General features: G+C 37.2%; 1 protein-coding gene across 3 annotated transcripts in view; it reads right to left on the bottom strand.

Moving 5' to 3' along the window:
* Positions 1-9415, bottom strand: part of pacrg.L (parkin co-regulated L homeolog) — a 344840-nt gene extending 335425 nt beyond the window's left edge. Inside the window, exons 1-2 of one of the 3 annotated variants that reach the window (XM_041562781.1) lie at positions 9360-9415; positions 8295-8451 (exon numbers count right to left, since the gene is read on the bottom strand). In XM_041562781.1, coding sequence (XP_041418715.1) covers positions 8295-8399 — 105 coding nt within the window. In that variant the 5' untranslated portion in view covers positions 8400-8451; positions 9360-9415. Of the gene's footprint in view, positions 1-8294; positions 8704-9359 lie in introns of those variants that run through there. The other 2 variants (XM_018263101.2, XM_018263100.2) reach the window with 2 other exon arrangements.
* Positions 9416-13935: the final 4520 nt, after the last annotated feature.

Genomic DNA, 13935 nt, shown 5'->3' with positions numbered 1-13935 from the left:
TCTGCAATGAAAGAATTTGTCAAATGTATGAAAAATTTGAAAAACACAGTGATTTTTTTAATAAAGTTTTTTTCTGTGCATTAATGTGAATTCATTTTTCAAAATTGTGAAAACAATTGCAATTGCAATCAAATTAAAAAAAAAAGCTTGAATTTGAAAATAAATATCTGTGGCAGAAAATGTATTTATATGAACCAAAGATTTTCTCAAACACCAGAAGAAATGAAAAAATATTTCTCCAGTATTTTTCAGCCAGTTTCCTTGGCAGCATTAAAGGCCAAAAGTTTAATGACATCTTAAATATGTTTGAGAGCTGTAAATCTTCCAATGAACTTGTCTCATGCATTTTTAAATGTTTTATTTCATTTTTTTATTTCATTTTTTGTATTACCTAGTCCAAAACTATACTGGGGGCAAGTATAACCATAATCTAGTCAATTGACTATGACTAAAGATAACAACATGTCTATCACAGTAATTTTATATCCTAGCATTTGAGCTAAATTTGTATTCTTTGATATCCATCATTTGTGCCTTGGTATCCAAATGATATAAAAAATGTGTCATTTATGACACTGATAAGTTGGCAGGGTATTGAAAGTGATTTATTATAGCTGACAATTCTGCTCCATATGAAATAGCATAATTGTGACTATTTCCTTGCCTGATACAGGTATGGAGAGACTGATACATAAGACAGGTATGGATATTTATATAATTATACAGAACTCTAAAAGAAAAATAAGATTCACAAAAAAAATATTTCAATTAGTTATTAACAAAGTCACAATTGTATATGCTGTAACATTGGAGTATACTGTAAGGAAAAGATTTACCCACTCCATTCAGGTACCAATCAGTATTGATTTTTTTGGTCATATTTAGTGATGGGTGAATTAATTTGCCAGGCGCAAATTCATGGTGAATTCCTGAAACTGCCGATAAAATTCGCCGTCTAAAATAAATGGACGCCGGCGTCTTTTTTGACGCCGGCGTCCATCACTAGTCATATTATTCTCACTTGCTGAATATATTAAAGCCAAGAGAATACCCCGTGGATTAAGATTGGTTATAAAACCCAATCTCTATGCAGATAATTAACATCTACAACAGCGCTGGCAAAAGATCTGCAACAAATGTAGCCAAGATTTAATGTTACTCGCGGTTGAACATTAACTGATAAGTAACAAAGTATCTGCATAGTAGTTGACAAGTCTCGCAAGAACCTGATACACGTAAAGGGGAAACAACAAGCCGACAAGCTCTTCAAAGAACAGGAGGAAGTGCTGACCATATTACGGTGAACGATCACCAAAAGGAAGTGCTCCAAATTTGAATGTGACGCAAGAGACTCACAGGAGGGCCGGGTCTACACATGGCGTGAGGAGTGGAGGAAGCAACGCATTCAGCGCACCTATAGCTCCAGCCATCTAGACAGTCTGAATTTCAACAGCGGACCAACACAGGGGCGCAGACATCATAAAGAAGATACTATAGCCGCACACCGCAATGCTCCTTCAGAACCCGTGCAGCCAGTCTTTCGAGCAGTGAGGATCTATCCAGTTCCACTACAGGGATCCCCAACCTTGTGAACCCGTGATCAACATTCAGAAGAAAAAGGAGTTGGGGAGCAACACTAGCATGAAAAATGTTCTTGGGGTGCCAAATAGGTGCTGTGATTGGCCATTTAGTAGCATCTATGTGGATTGTCAACCTACTTTGAGGATCTGTTTGGTTGTACACATGGTTTTTATGCAATTTAAACTTGCCTCCAAGCCTGGAATTCAAAAATAAGCTCCTGCTTTGAGGCCACTGGGAGCAACATTCTAGCGGTTGGAGAGCAACATGTTGCTCACGAGCTACTGGTTGGGGATCACTGCACTACACAGTCTGCCTCTTTTTTAGGAGCAACGGCCACTTCACAACCTACACTGTGATCCATGGGCACCTACTACCAGGGAACAATATCCAAAGAGAGCCCGGAGAAGATAAGGTAAATAACCTTGTGGTAAATCTCTTCTCATATGACTTATGCCCGGCTGAACCTTCTGTTTTGAATAGGGGTCTAGAGTTTGTACCTTCTCATGAGTAAATTTGCTACATGGGATATTGCATTCCAGAAATGTATACGGGATATTAAACTTAAGATTCATTTTGCTTCAGTTGTAGACACATGTGCTGCTTTAAAAATAGAAGCACCTTTTCCCCCGGATAGCAACAATGAGTCATTACTAGCCTTTGAAAAAATTGTGACACACAAAGTTAAACTGGTGCTTTACCTGTTACCCAAAATCCACAAATCTTTATCTAACCCCCCTGGGAGAACAATTGTATAGGGTATTGGATCAGCCGTGGAACCATTGGCTAAATTTGTAGATGGATTTCTGCAACCCTGTGTCATGAATTTTAAAACATGTCTTGAAGATACCACTGACCTCTTATCCAGACTGAGCGAATTAGATAAGCTAAACCCTGATGTTTCATTATGTAGCACTGACATACAGTGCCTATATACCTCCATTCCCCAAGATGAAGGGATTCAATATGTAGAGGAGGCCTTACTTGATACAGATACCCCACATCAGTTAATATATTTTTTAATTGACTGCCTAAATATTGTATTGAAAAAGACCTATTTAAGCTTTGTAGGTGAGTTCTACTGGCACAGACAAGGGATATCCATGGGTGCAACAGTCTCTCCTTCCTTCGCCAATATCTTTGTCCACAAGTTGGAGAAACAATTTTTTCGTTTCACAGTGGGACATCTTTTTATTGACCACTACAAACACTGGCTAAAATAAAGGTATTTTATCATGTGCATGACTTTCTAAAGAATTCATTTGGTATGATCAATGTATTTGTGGATTCAGCATGGATATATTCACTAAATTAACTACATTAACTATTCTGAGATCAAATAAAGTACATATTTTATACATGAATCACAGTGCAACTGTTAGTGAACAACAGTGCCCTAGATTCACCAGTATGAATAAGGCAAACATCTCATGACAGAAAAAAATCTACTATCTGTGGAAATAAACTGAAGTGTTAAGCAAATATGAAATCTATTCACTGTCAGACTACAAGCACAAGGACTGCAGTACAGCTACAGATACCTGCAGTACTTTTATTAAAAGCACTAATGATCGATAGCTGCTTTCCTCTTTTGGCACTGCTCCTGATTACTGGCGCACCACTAATTAAGTACCCAATATAGTGGGTCATAACAACTCTACTGGTGTATTAATTGTGTCTGTAAGACTGGATGAGTGCACTGCTATTATTTTAATAGGTTTTTTCTCTGCTTGGATGGCGTGTAAATAGTTTTACATTAAATGTTCATTGTTTTACATTCAAAATTTTGAAAAGAGGGGGGAAATGCAAGCCTCAGTAATATTTTAATCCAAGATACTTTAAAAAAATCAAACTGCATAAATGCTTGAAACTTTCCCCATTCAAGATAACAAAAAAATAAAAAAGTTTTTTTGTTTTGCATTAATTTCCTAATCAGTAACCCCTGTAATTTATTGGGAATTCTGCAGTTATATTGTATGTTTCCTTAATTGACACAGTGCAGTTTTACCTAACAATATACAGTACGCTATAATTAATGCAAACATCATTCTTATCTCATTCATTAGTCCCGAAACTGTTTCCCCTGGCAAAATCTATAACTCCTGAAAATAAAAAAGGTTAAAGGGGAAAATACCTCCTAAATGAAACAAGCTCATTCGGTTTGGATTATCTAAAAAGGTGACTAAACATTATCTGAACTGTTACATGATCGCAGATTTAGAGGGAAAACATAATAGTCCACCTCTGATTCACTCCATGCTCACAAGCACATCAATGATATAAATGGAAGTCTTTCAGTAGCAGTATGCACAAAATGTCTCTGTCTTAAATATATTGATAATGGGTTGAGTGCAGAGGACTCTTGTATTTGTCTATATGTATTTTGTGGTCACAGCCTCATTGCACCCCCTCCTAATGGTTTTAAAAATTAGTGGTGAGCACAACTTTTGCTTGTTTGTTATAGTTATACAGGAGCAGTGACCAGCTCCATGTTGTAGCCCCCACCCTTCCCAGCTATAGTCAGGTGATCCCACTGATGTCTAATAAAAGGGTAGCTAAGTTTGGGAGTTTTACTTTGAAAGCAGCAAGTAAGTTGCAGGTAAAACTTAGTCCCTTTGTAAAATGTATAATGAAGCAATAGAATTCTTAATGAGTTAGATGAAAATTAAGCGTAGGACTGGCCAGATATGGGATGACTTTGACGTAGTTGGCCAGCTTAAATATATTGCAATATATGGACAAACAATCCCTGTTTTGTTTAAAGGGTAAGGCATTTTTCAGTAGCAGTATGCACAAAATGTCTCTGTCTTAAATATATTGATAATGAGTTGAGTGCAGAGGACTCTCGTATTAACAGAATTAATGTATTATGACTCTAGTCCCCAGCTTTTAGCAGCTGTGCTGCCACATAGCAGTTCCTTTTAATAAATGATAAATGGTGTATCCTTATGTCACTTCACATAATTATAACACAAATGATTTACTAGAGATTTAAATCATGTAAACAGATTCCAAGTTGGCCCAAGTACAGGTGCTGGTACCTTCTTACATTCCATGTACATTCACTAGGGGGTACATTTATCAACGGTCGAGGTGAATCTTTGAATGCAAAAAATTTGAATTTTGAGATACTTTTTGTGTACTTTGACTAGGGAATAGTCCGATTTCGAATTTGAAAAAAATTCCAAAATCTGAATATCGAAATTTATCATGTACTGTCTCTTTAAAAATTTGACTTCAACCATTCGCCATCTAAAACCTGCTGGATTTCTGTTTTAGCCTATGGGGGACCTCCTAGAACCCACTTGGAGTCAATCGGCGGACTTTGAAAAATCGAATTCGATCTAATGTGCTATTCCTTCAATTCATACGATTTGAATTTGGCCAAATAGGGACCTATTCGATCAAAAATGGACCTATTCGACCCAAAAAAACTTAATTGCAGTTGGTCTTTTTGAATTCAAATTTCAACGTTTTTTAAATTCGACCCTTGATAAATATGCCCCTAGTAGTCTTTTCAAAAGTAAATTGTCACAAAACGTTTAAACAAGTATCGTACCTGTGCCAGTGATTTTGAGTTTAACTGATGAAAAGTAGCGTTCATGACATAAGGCTATAGGTAGTAATGCTCTACCTATAGCCTTATGTTATGGCTGGTAGAAGGTATGAAAGCATCTATATCTATGGTAATGGTTTGTGAGAGTTGAATGATTATTATACACTTTTGGTTAAAAGGATTAACTCAACGGATAACCCCCTAAAAGTTAATTTAAATTTGGACAACCTCTTTAAGCTGCTAGTCTCAGATCTCCCAAGAGACTTGCTTATCATATGAGTTACAAATGTATCTAAATGCAGGCGCTGTGTATTCTGGGATATCTGCCAAAAGCCTCTTGTTTAATTAAGTTTTAGGAACTTTGTATCTTTTTGTAGCTGCTCAGTGCAAGAGATCAAAGAGAAATGCAGTACATTTTAAATATTTGCAATAACTTTTAGTATGACGTAAAGAGTGATATTCTGAGAGAGTATAAATGTATTCACCTTTCTTTTTACTCTCCGACTATGGATGCTTTTCCTCACTGATATTTTCACAAAAAAATATTCTACCACTTTGAGTAGGTGGGAACTATTTTAGGCAAAAAGTCCTGAAAATTCTTGTAGAAAAAATGATACCCAATGCCAAAAGTCACATTTTTACACTTAGGACAAAATGTTAAAAGTGTTGACACTCTTTCCTTAGACTTTTTCAAAATATAACCTTCCCTCAGGCTGCTGTTCCAGGTACCATGTCCTTTTTTTTTTTTTATTTCAAAAACTGTCAGCTGCTTGACCTGCATGCTACAGTGAGTCTTGCTAGACCTTGTTGAGATGATTTTATTCTCTGGCGTTATATGTGCATATAGTTGTGAATACTGGCTGTTAAAATTCAGTGAACTTTTCAAAGCTTAAATGTTTCTTGAAAACCTAAAGAGTAATAAGATGTTGCAGTAGAAGCTTCAAAAGTGCTATATCAGAAAAGATATGGCATGCTTGCTAGCCAAGGACATTATATGATTTTATTTAAAGGACCAGTAACCAGTAAAATTTGTCATATTAGACATATTAAACTTTTAAATTGCTTTATTAAGAAATAACTTAACGAAACTCTGCTTGCGTTCCTCTTCAGAAAAGGTGATCCACCATGCGGCACTCGATTTCTCCTCCCTGTTTTCCTTATTGGAGATAGCCAGGGAGGATAAACCGAGTGGAGAATGATGGATCGTCGCCGTGTCGCCTTTTCTGAAGAGGAGTGAAAGCGGAGTTTCGGTAAGTTATTTCTTAATAAAGACTTAGCGATTTAAAAGTTTAATATGTCTTTGTGTTTTTTTTTTGTTCTACACTAATGAATTTTTAAATAAAAAAATTGATGTTACTGATCCTTTTAACAGATGCTAGTAGAATTTATTGTCATGCTTTTAACACTGCCCAGTACTTTTGTTTCATAGCTCCCAGTGCACTGTTCCAAAAATTCAGACCCTCAGAAGAGAAAGACATGTGCAACCATAGCTTAGATATGAGGGTCTTAAAGTAGGTGTGACCTATGCTAATTTTTGCTTTAGATTCTCCAGAAATAGGCCAACTGAAAATATAGCTGTAGGCTCTATGTTCAATCCTCTATGCTTAAAGGAGGTGTTCACTTTCCAAACACTTTTTTTCATTTCAGTTGTTTTTAGATTGTTCACCAAAAATACTTTTTTTTTCTATTTCTTTCCATTTTTAATTTTTTACAATTTTCCAAAATGTAATAGTAATTTAAAGGGTTTGATGTGTTTTGCTCTGGCAGCTCAGTAATCCAGGTGCAGATTCTGACCTGTTACAATTTCCTACATTTAGGGCACATTTACTAATGTTCGATCATCAAGGGTTAATTAACCCCCGATATTCGACCGTCGAAGTAAAATCCTTCGACTTCGAATATGGAAGTCGAAGGATTTACTGCATTTCCTGCGATCGATCGATTGAAGGAAAAATGGTTCGATCGAACGATTAAATCCTTCGAATCGAACGATTCAAAGGATTTTAATCCATTTATCGTACGATTTTCCTTCGATCAAAAATTGGCTAGAAAGCCTATGGGGACCTTTAGGGGCACATTTATCAAGGGTCGAGGTGAATTTTCGAATGAAAAAAAAAAAATCGAATTTCAAGCTATTTTTTGTGTACTTCGACTAGGGAACAGTCTAAATTCGATTTGAATTTGAAAAAAAAATCAAAATTCATCTGTGGGATATTAGCAACTATTGTATCAATTATAACAGAACTCAGGGATTCTGCTCAACAGGGCCAAATATAAGAAATATATCAAATAATGTAAACTATATCAGAACAGTTTACAAAGTCAGTGCCTTCCTTTCCCAGAGTTGCCTCAGAAAGACATATGGTGAAAAATAAAAGTAACCTTCTATATTGTATCTGAGTGCTCCAGATTCACATGCAGTCAGTGGGTTGTCAGGTTAACCACAAATACTGATTAGAATTTGAGCTGTCCATGTTGGACAGCAAAAGTGGGAACTGCAATACGGTTTTAAGTAAGGTTGCCACCTAACCAGTTATTTACTGACCTGGCATCAAATTTTGATGGAGAGAAAAAAAGTGCTAGAGGTACTGGAGCAGAAACTCATTGACTGGGCAATAGATGAAAGTGAAGAAGGCAGAGCTTGGGTGAAATTAGTGAGACTTGGGGGCAGATTTATCAGGGATCCAAAGGACTCCAAATAGGTTCTAGGAGGTCCCCCCATAGGCTAAAACAGCAATTCAGCAGGTTTTAGATGGTATATAGTCTAAGTCAAATTTTGTAAGAGACAATATATGATATATTTCAATATTCGAATTTTCTAATTTTTAAACTAAAATTTGCTAAAATTCTAATTTAAAAATTTAATTTTTCAATTCAACTCTTGATAAATCTGCCCCTTGGAGTAAGAGAATCTACTATTTTGATGGACCCCCACCTGAACTGTACAGTGTGACTGCAGCACAGTGATTTAAAGAACCATTGCACATGGATGAGGCACACTGAGACTTCAGCCCACCTGGATTTCCCATGTGAGACAGACTGAGTGGGCACATTCATTGTTGTCTTCTTAGCCATTAAAAAGCCACATCTACTGGAATCTGCTCCTTAAAAAAAGGTTACGGCTGCTATGCATACTGATTGTATTATATACATCACTTACAATTGAATTCTTCATCATGGCTTTGACTGTGAATCCCTCGGAGTCGAACTTCTTGCCCTTGATATTGCTGCCGGTCTCGGGTGCTCTGGTTGTCTCAAACACCATATTCAGGACTACGCGACACGGAGCTGCGAACCAACCGGACACACTTTGCACACTGAAGCGGAAAAGATATGAATTCCTGCAGGCTGTAACCTGTTGTTTACGTTCGGTTGCCTAAGTAACAGCGGAACACGCGGTCACAGTTGCTATGCGACGTATAAACACTACATGTGACGTACAGAAACCCCTGGTAACTAAAGCATTTGTAGCAACATTTCCCAGCGTCGCTTGTGCGTTGTGCATGCGTGTTGTATCTCAGTTAGGTTCTAATGGAACGGAGGCGTGCGCTGCAGCTCTGCTTATCTTAGTAAGGTTCTAGTGTTCTGTGTAAATGGAACGGAGGCGCGCGCTGCAACTTAACCAGAGGGCGCTTTGGCGCGCAGATGCGTGAGGGGTCAAAGATACAATCCAGCTAGTTCTGCGCTGATTGGATTGTAATTTCAATGCATTTGAATGAATTCGGTGCATTCGTTCATATTGAAAAATAGAAAGAAGGACAAAATGATCTGCCCTGCCTATTTTGTGGCCACACTTTCTAAATACCATGTCCACAGGGGTGTAACTATAGAGGAAGCAGACCCTGCGGCTGCAGGGGGGCCCAGGAGGTATAGGGACCCCACGAGGCCCTAATTCATATACAATTTCAATAAATATTGGAGAAACAAGTCAACCTCTACACATTTTGGGGGCCTGAAAAATAATTTGCTGTGGGGCCCAGTAATATCTAGTTACGCCACTGCATGTCCATTTAAACATTTTGGTAGGTTATGTAAAATTTGAATACAGTTCTGGGGGGATTTTTAGGGTCATGTTTTATGTATTATTGCAGTTTTGCTAATGAAGATGAAATTGCCCTTTAAAGGACCAGTAACATAAAAAAATTAGTTTCTTTGTAACAAAAAAACCCCCACCAAGATAGTTTTAACTTTTAAATCGCAAAGCTTTTATTAAGAAATTACTTACCGATTCTCTTCATGCACTCCTCTTCAGAAGCGGTGACAGGGCGATGATCCATCGTGCGGCGATAAATTTCTCCTCCCTGGCTATCACCTATAGAAGGCAGGGAGGAGAAATCGAGCTCCGCACAATTAGGGTTGCCACCTTTTAAAAATATCTTCACCGGCAGGTGGAGGGGGCGGGGTTAAAGGGTGGGTTGTGATGCTAAAGGGGGCAGGGCACGTTAAGCAAGAAGCCCAGAAAAAAGGTTCGTTTTGAGCAGTCTGGGGTCAGGCCACTGACTTTTTTTAGGTGTATTATAAATTTGTAATACCAGCCCTGGCCTTGGCTGGTGTTTTACCTGATAGGCTGGTAAAATACTGGCCGGGTGGCAACACTACGCACAATAGATTGTCGCCCTGTCTCCGTTTCTTATTCACTTATCTTATTAGTTACAATTGTATCTAAATGCATCTGTTGGTTATTCTGGGCTCTCTGCCAAAAGCCTCTTATTTAAAGGGATACTGTCATGGGAAAAAAATTTTTTTTCAAAATGAATCAGTTAATAGTGCTGCTCCAGCAGAATTCTGCACTGAAATCCATTTCTCAAAAGAGAAAACTGATTTTTTTATATTCAATTTTGAAATCTGACATGGGGCTAGACATATTGTCAATTTCCCAGCTGCCCCAAGTCATGTGACTTGTGCTCTGATAAACTTCAATTACTCTTTACTGCTGTACTGCAAGTTGGAGTGATATCACCCCCCTCCCCCCCCCCAGCAGCCAAACAAAAGAACAATGGAAAGGTAACCAGATAACAGCTCCCTAACACAAGATAACAGCTGCCTGGTAGATCTAAGAACAACACTCAATAGTAAAAACCCATGTCCCACTGAGACACAGGAAAAACAGCAGCCTGCCAGAAAGCATTTCTCTCCTAAAGTGCAGGCACAAGTCACATGACTGGGGGCAGCTGGGAAATTGACAAAATGTCTAGCCCCATGTCAGATTTCAAAATTGAATATAAAAAAATCTGTTTGCTCTTTTGAGAAATGGATTTCAGTGCAGAATTCTGCTGGAGTAGCACTATTAACTGATGTGTTTTGAATAATGTTTTTTTTCCCATGACAGTATCCCTTTAATTAATTTTAGGAACATTGTATCTTTTTTTGGCTTCAGTGTAGGAGATCAAAGATTAATTTGGGACATTTCAGTAAGAAACGGACTGCAGGCTGAGTAGTCAAAATCGGAACTCTACAATGAATAACGGACAGTTGGGAGGTATGTATGTGTGTCCAGGTCTGGATTGGGGATCAATATAGGCCCTGGCATTTCATATACACAGATGCCCAAATAGCACCCCACAGGCCCAGTAAACAGTGACTGTCTCTCTGGCATTTGTCAGAATGGTCAGATTGCCAGTTTGGGCCTGGGCATGTCCCAGGATTTTTAAATGATCTGGTACCCCGTGTCTTCATCTGACTGTCAAAAACAGAATTATATGCTTAGATTAGAATGTAAAATGGCACTTCCATATTTTAACTTTCTGGATAATGTGTTTCTGGGAATTAAATACAATTCTTCTATTAGCACTTTTATTAACTTTTTTTGAACCTGCAATGTTAATTGGCACTGAAAAAAAACTATCCCCCTTTTCTTTTTCATTTATGCAGTGCATCTTATTAAAATTTCTTATTGTAAAAGTCAATATTTTGTAACAAAATGTGTGTGTAGAGTCAGAGAAATTCGATCACACTCTAAGGACTTGATTAAATTTATGTAAACATTTCCTGTGAAGTGCTTAAATAAAATGTGTCTATTTCATCCAGTCCTAAGAGTGCGATCAGATTCTACTGACTATAATTTTGGATAAACACCTGGCAGAAAAACTGAGTGATAATATCTATATATGTGTCTAAGTATTTTTATATATTGCCAGTATTTAGTCACACTTAGTTCATCAATATGAAGATAGCCATACTAAAATCTGAACTGAACTGTATAATTATGTAAAATAACAGGTTTTTTTTTTACAATACTTATGGTACCAAATTTTGAAGGCAATGATGATCAGTATATGCTCCTCATTTCACTTTGAGCTAAAAGTTTTCATTAAAACTGTCCCCTTTATTGGAGCTCTCCATAGACACTCTCTATTCCCTGGTGAGGTTGTCCTAACTGTCTCCACTGTCTCCACCACTTTTAACAGGGGGTGATTATGCTCAATCTAACACTAGATCACATGAACTCAGGGCAGAGAGTAGAAGCAGCAATGGATGTTGAAAAAGCTTTTGACAAGAAGAGTGGATATACCTTTGGAAAGTGTTGAAAGCCTTTGGAATAGGTCTCAACTTCATCTCATCTCACTGCTCTACACGGCCTAGATTGCTTTCCTTAGAATTAACTTATCCAAGGCAAACAATTTTGTTCTAACTAGAGGAACATGGCAGGGGTACCCACTGTCACCCCTGCTTTTTGCATTATATATCAAAGGTCGAGGTGAATTTTCGACTGAAAAAAAATCAAGCTATTTTTTGTGTACTTAGACTAGGCAATAGTCCAAATTCAATTCACAAAATCCACATATTTTAGGATTCTAATTGCTAACCTGTGAGGATACACTTCAAATGTACGCTGGTGAATCCCTGAATCTCTGTTGTACCTGGGGGACATGCATAGCTACCTGTTCACACTCATATTTACTCACAGTTTGGTAACATCTCAGATCTAAAGATTAAATCCATTCTTTTTCTAGTAGATCCAGAAAATGGCCTTAATACAATGGTTAATATCCCACTACAAATGAGACCCAATTTACTTATTTAGTAGTCAAAGTAGCCTTACCAGAGGCATTATACTTTGACCTCAACATCTCTTCCCTGCTGCAGTGGACCCAAAGCAAATTTGAACCTTGGAAACTGCTTCCATTAGGTCCCACAGGATACATACAAATCATTAAAATTATTATAGCCCATAAAATCCTATACCTACTTTGGCACACACCCATTAAAATAAAAAAAACCTCCTTTTTTAAAGAGATATTCTGCCCCACTGGACGAATAGCCCAGGAAAGAACTCATAAACTTGTCCAGGCCCATAGACTAATAGCCCAACACTGGCATTAACCCCCCCCCCCCCACACACACACACACACACACACATACTCTGCATGAGAAAAAGCAGTACAGAAAATGCAAAATGTTGAACAACTGATAGCTAAGCAGAATGGTGCCTCCAAACAATATATTACAATTTGGCAACTGTGGATTCTAGAACAATGAAAATCTCTCCTATGATGTTACCTTGCTGTATGCTATACTGTTGCAAACTGTATTACTATACATATAACCAATTTCTAATACATGTACCTGAACAACAACAAAAAAAACTTAAAGTTTGTTGCAGGAAATGCCCTAAAAGGAAGAAGAAACAAAATGTTGACAAAAGCCTGGCACTGAGTACTAAAGAAATGCGAAATTCTGCTAGCATCAAAAGGCTATATAATGTAAAGGGATGGTTCACCTTTAAGTTAACTTTTAGTATGTTATCGAATGTCTAATTATAAGCAACTTTTCAATTGGTCTTCATTTTTTAAATATTTTATCATTTATAATTTTTTATAATAAAATTTTAATATATTTTATAAATATATTACAGGTATAGAACCTGTTATCCAGAATGCTCGGGACCTGGGGTTTTCCAGATAACAGATCTTTCTGTAATTTGGATCTTCATATCGTAAGTCGACTACAAAATCATGTAAATATTGAATAAATCCAATAGGCTGGTTTTGCGTCCAATAACGATTAATTATATCTTAGTTGGGATCAAGTACAAGGTACTGTTTTATTATTAATGAGAAAAAGGAAACCATTTTTTAAAATGTTGATTATTTGATTATAATGGAGTCTATGGGAGAAGTTAATTCTGTAATTCAGAACTTTCTGGATAATGGGTTTCTAGATAACGGATCCCATACCTGTATGTATTGAATTATTTGCCTCCTTCCTCTGACTCTTTCGTTCAAATGGCGTTCAAATGGGGGTCACTGACCCCATCTAAAAAACAAATGCTCTGTTGGGCTACGATTTATTACTAATCTTTATATTCAGGCCCTCTCCTATTCACATTCTAGTCTCTTATTCAGATCAAATTAATTTGGACCCTAGCAACCAGATTACTGTAACTGCAAATAACTGCAGAAGAACAAGTTAACTTAAAACTAATAATAATAAAAGAATGAAAACCAAATGCAGATTATCTCTGAATATCACTCTCTGCGTCTAACTAAAAGTTAGTTTGAAGGCGAACAACCCCTTGCACAATGGTCACACTTTATGGTAATAATAAATAAATAATTATTTGAATGCTGGAATGAAGGAGTACTGCAATTTGACTCATATAAAATGCGACACACAGGGGCACATTTACTAAGCTCAAGTGAAGGATTCGAAGTAAAAAAAACGTTGAATTTCAAAGGTTTTTTTTGGTACTTCGACCATCGAATAGGCTACTTCGACTTTCGACTACGACTTCAACTTCGAATCGAACGATTTTTAGTACTATCTCTTTTAAAAAACTTTCACTACCTACTTCGGCACTT

The sequence above is a fragment of the Xenopus laevis genome, chromosome 5L, assembly GCF_017654675.1.
Source record: "Xenopus laevis strain J_2021 chromosome 5L, Xenopus_laevis_v10.1, whole genome shotgun sequence".
NCBI lineage: Eukaryota > Metazoa > Chordata > Amphibia > Anura > Pipidae > Xenopus > Xenopus laevis.
Note: the sequence above shows the minus strand (reverse complement) of the source record. Positions and strands in the feature narration are given on the sequence as shown.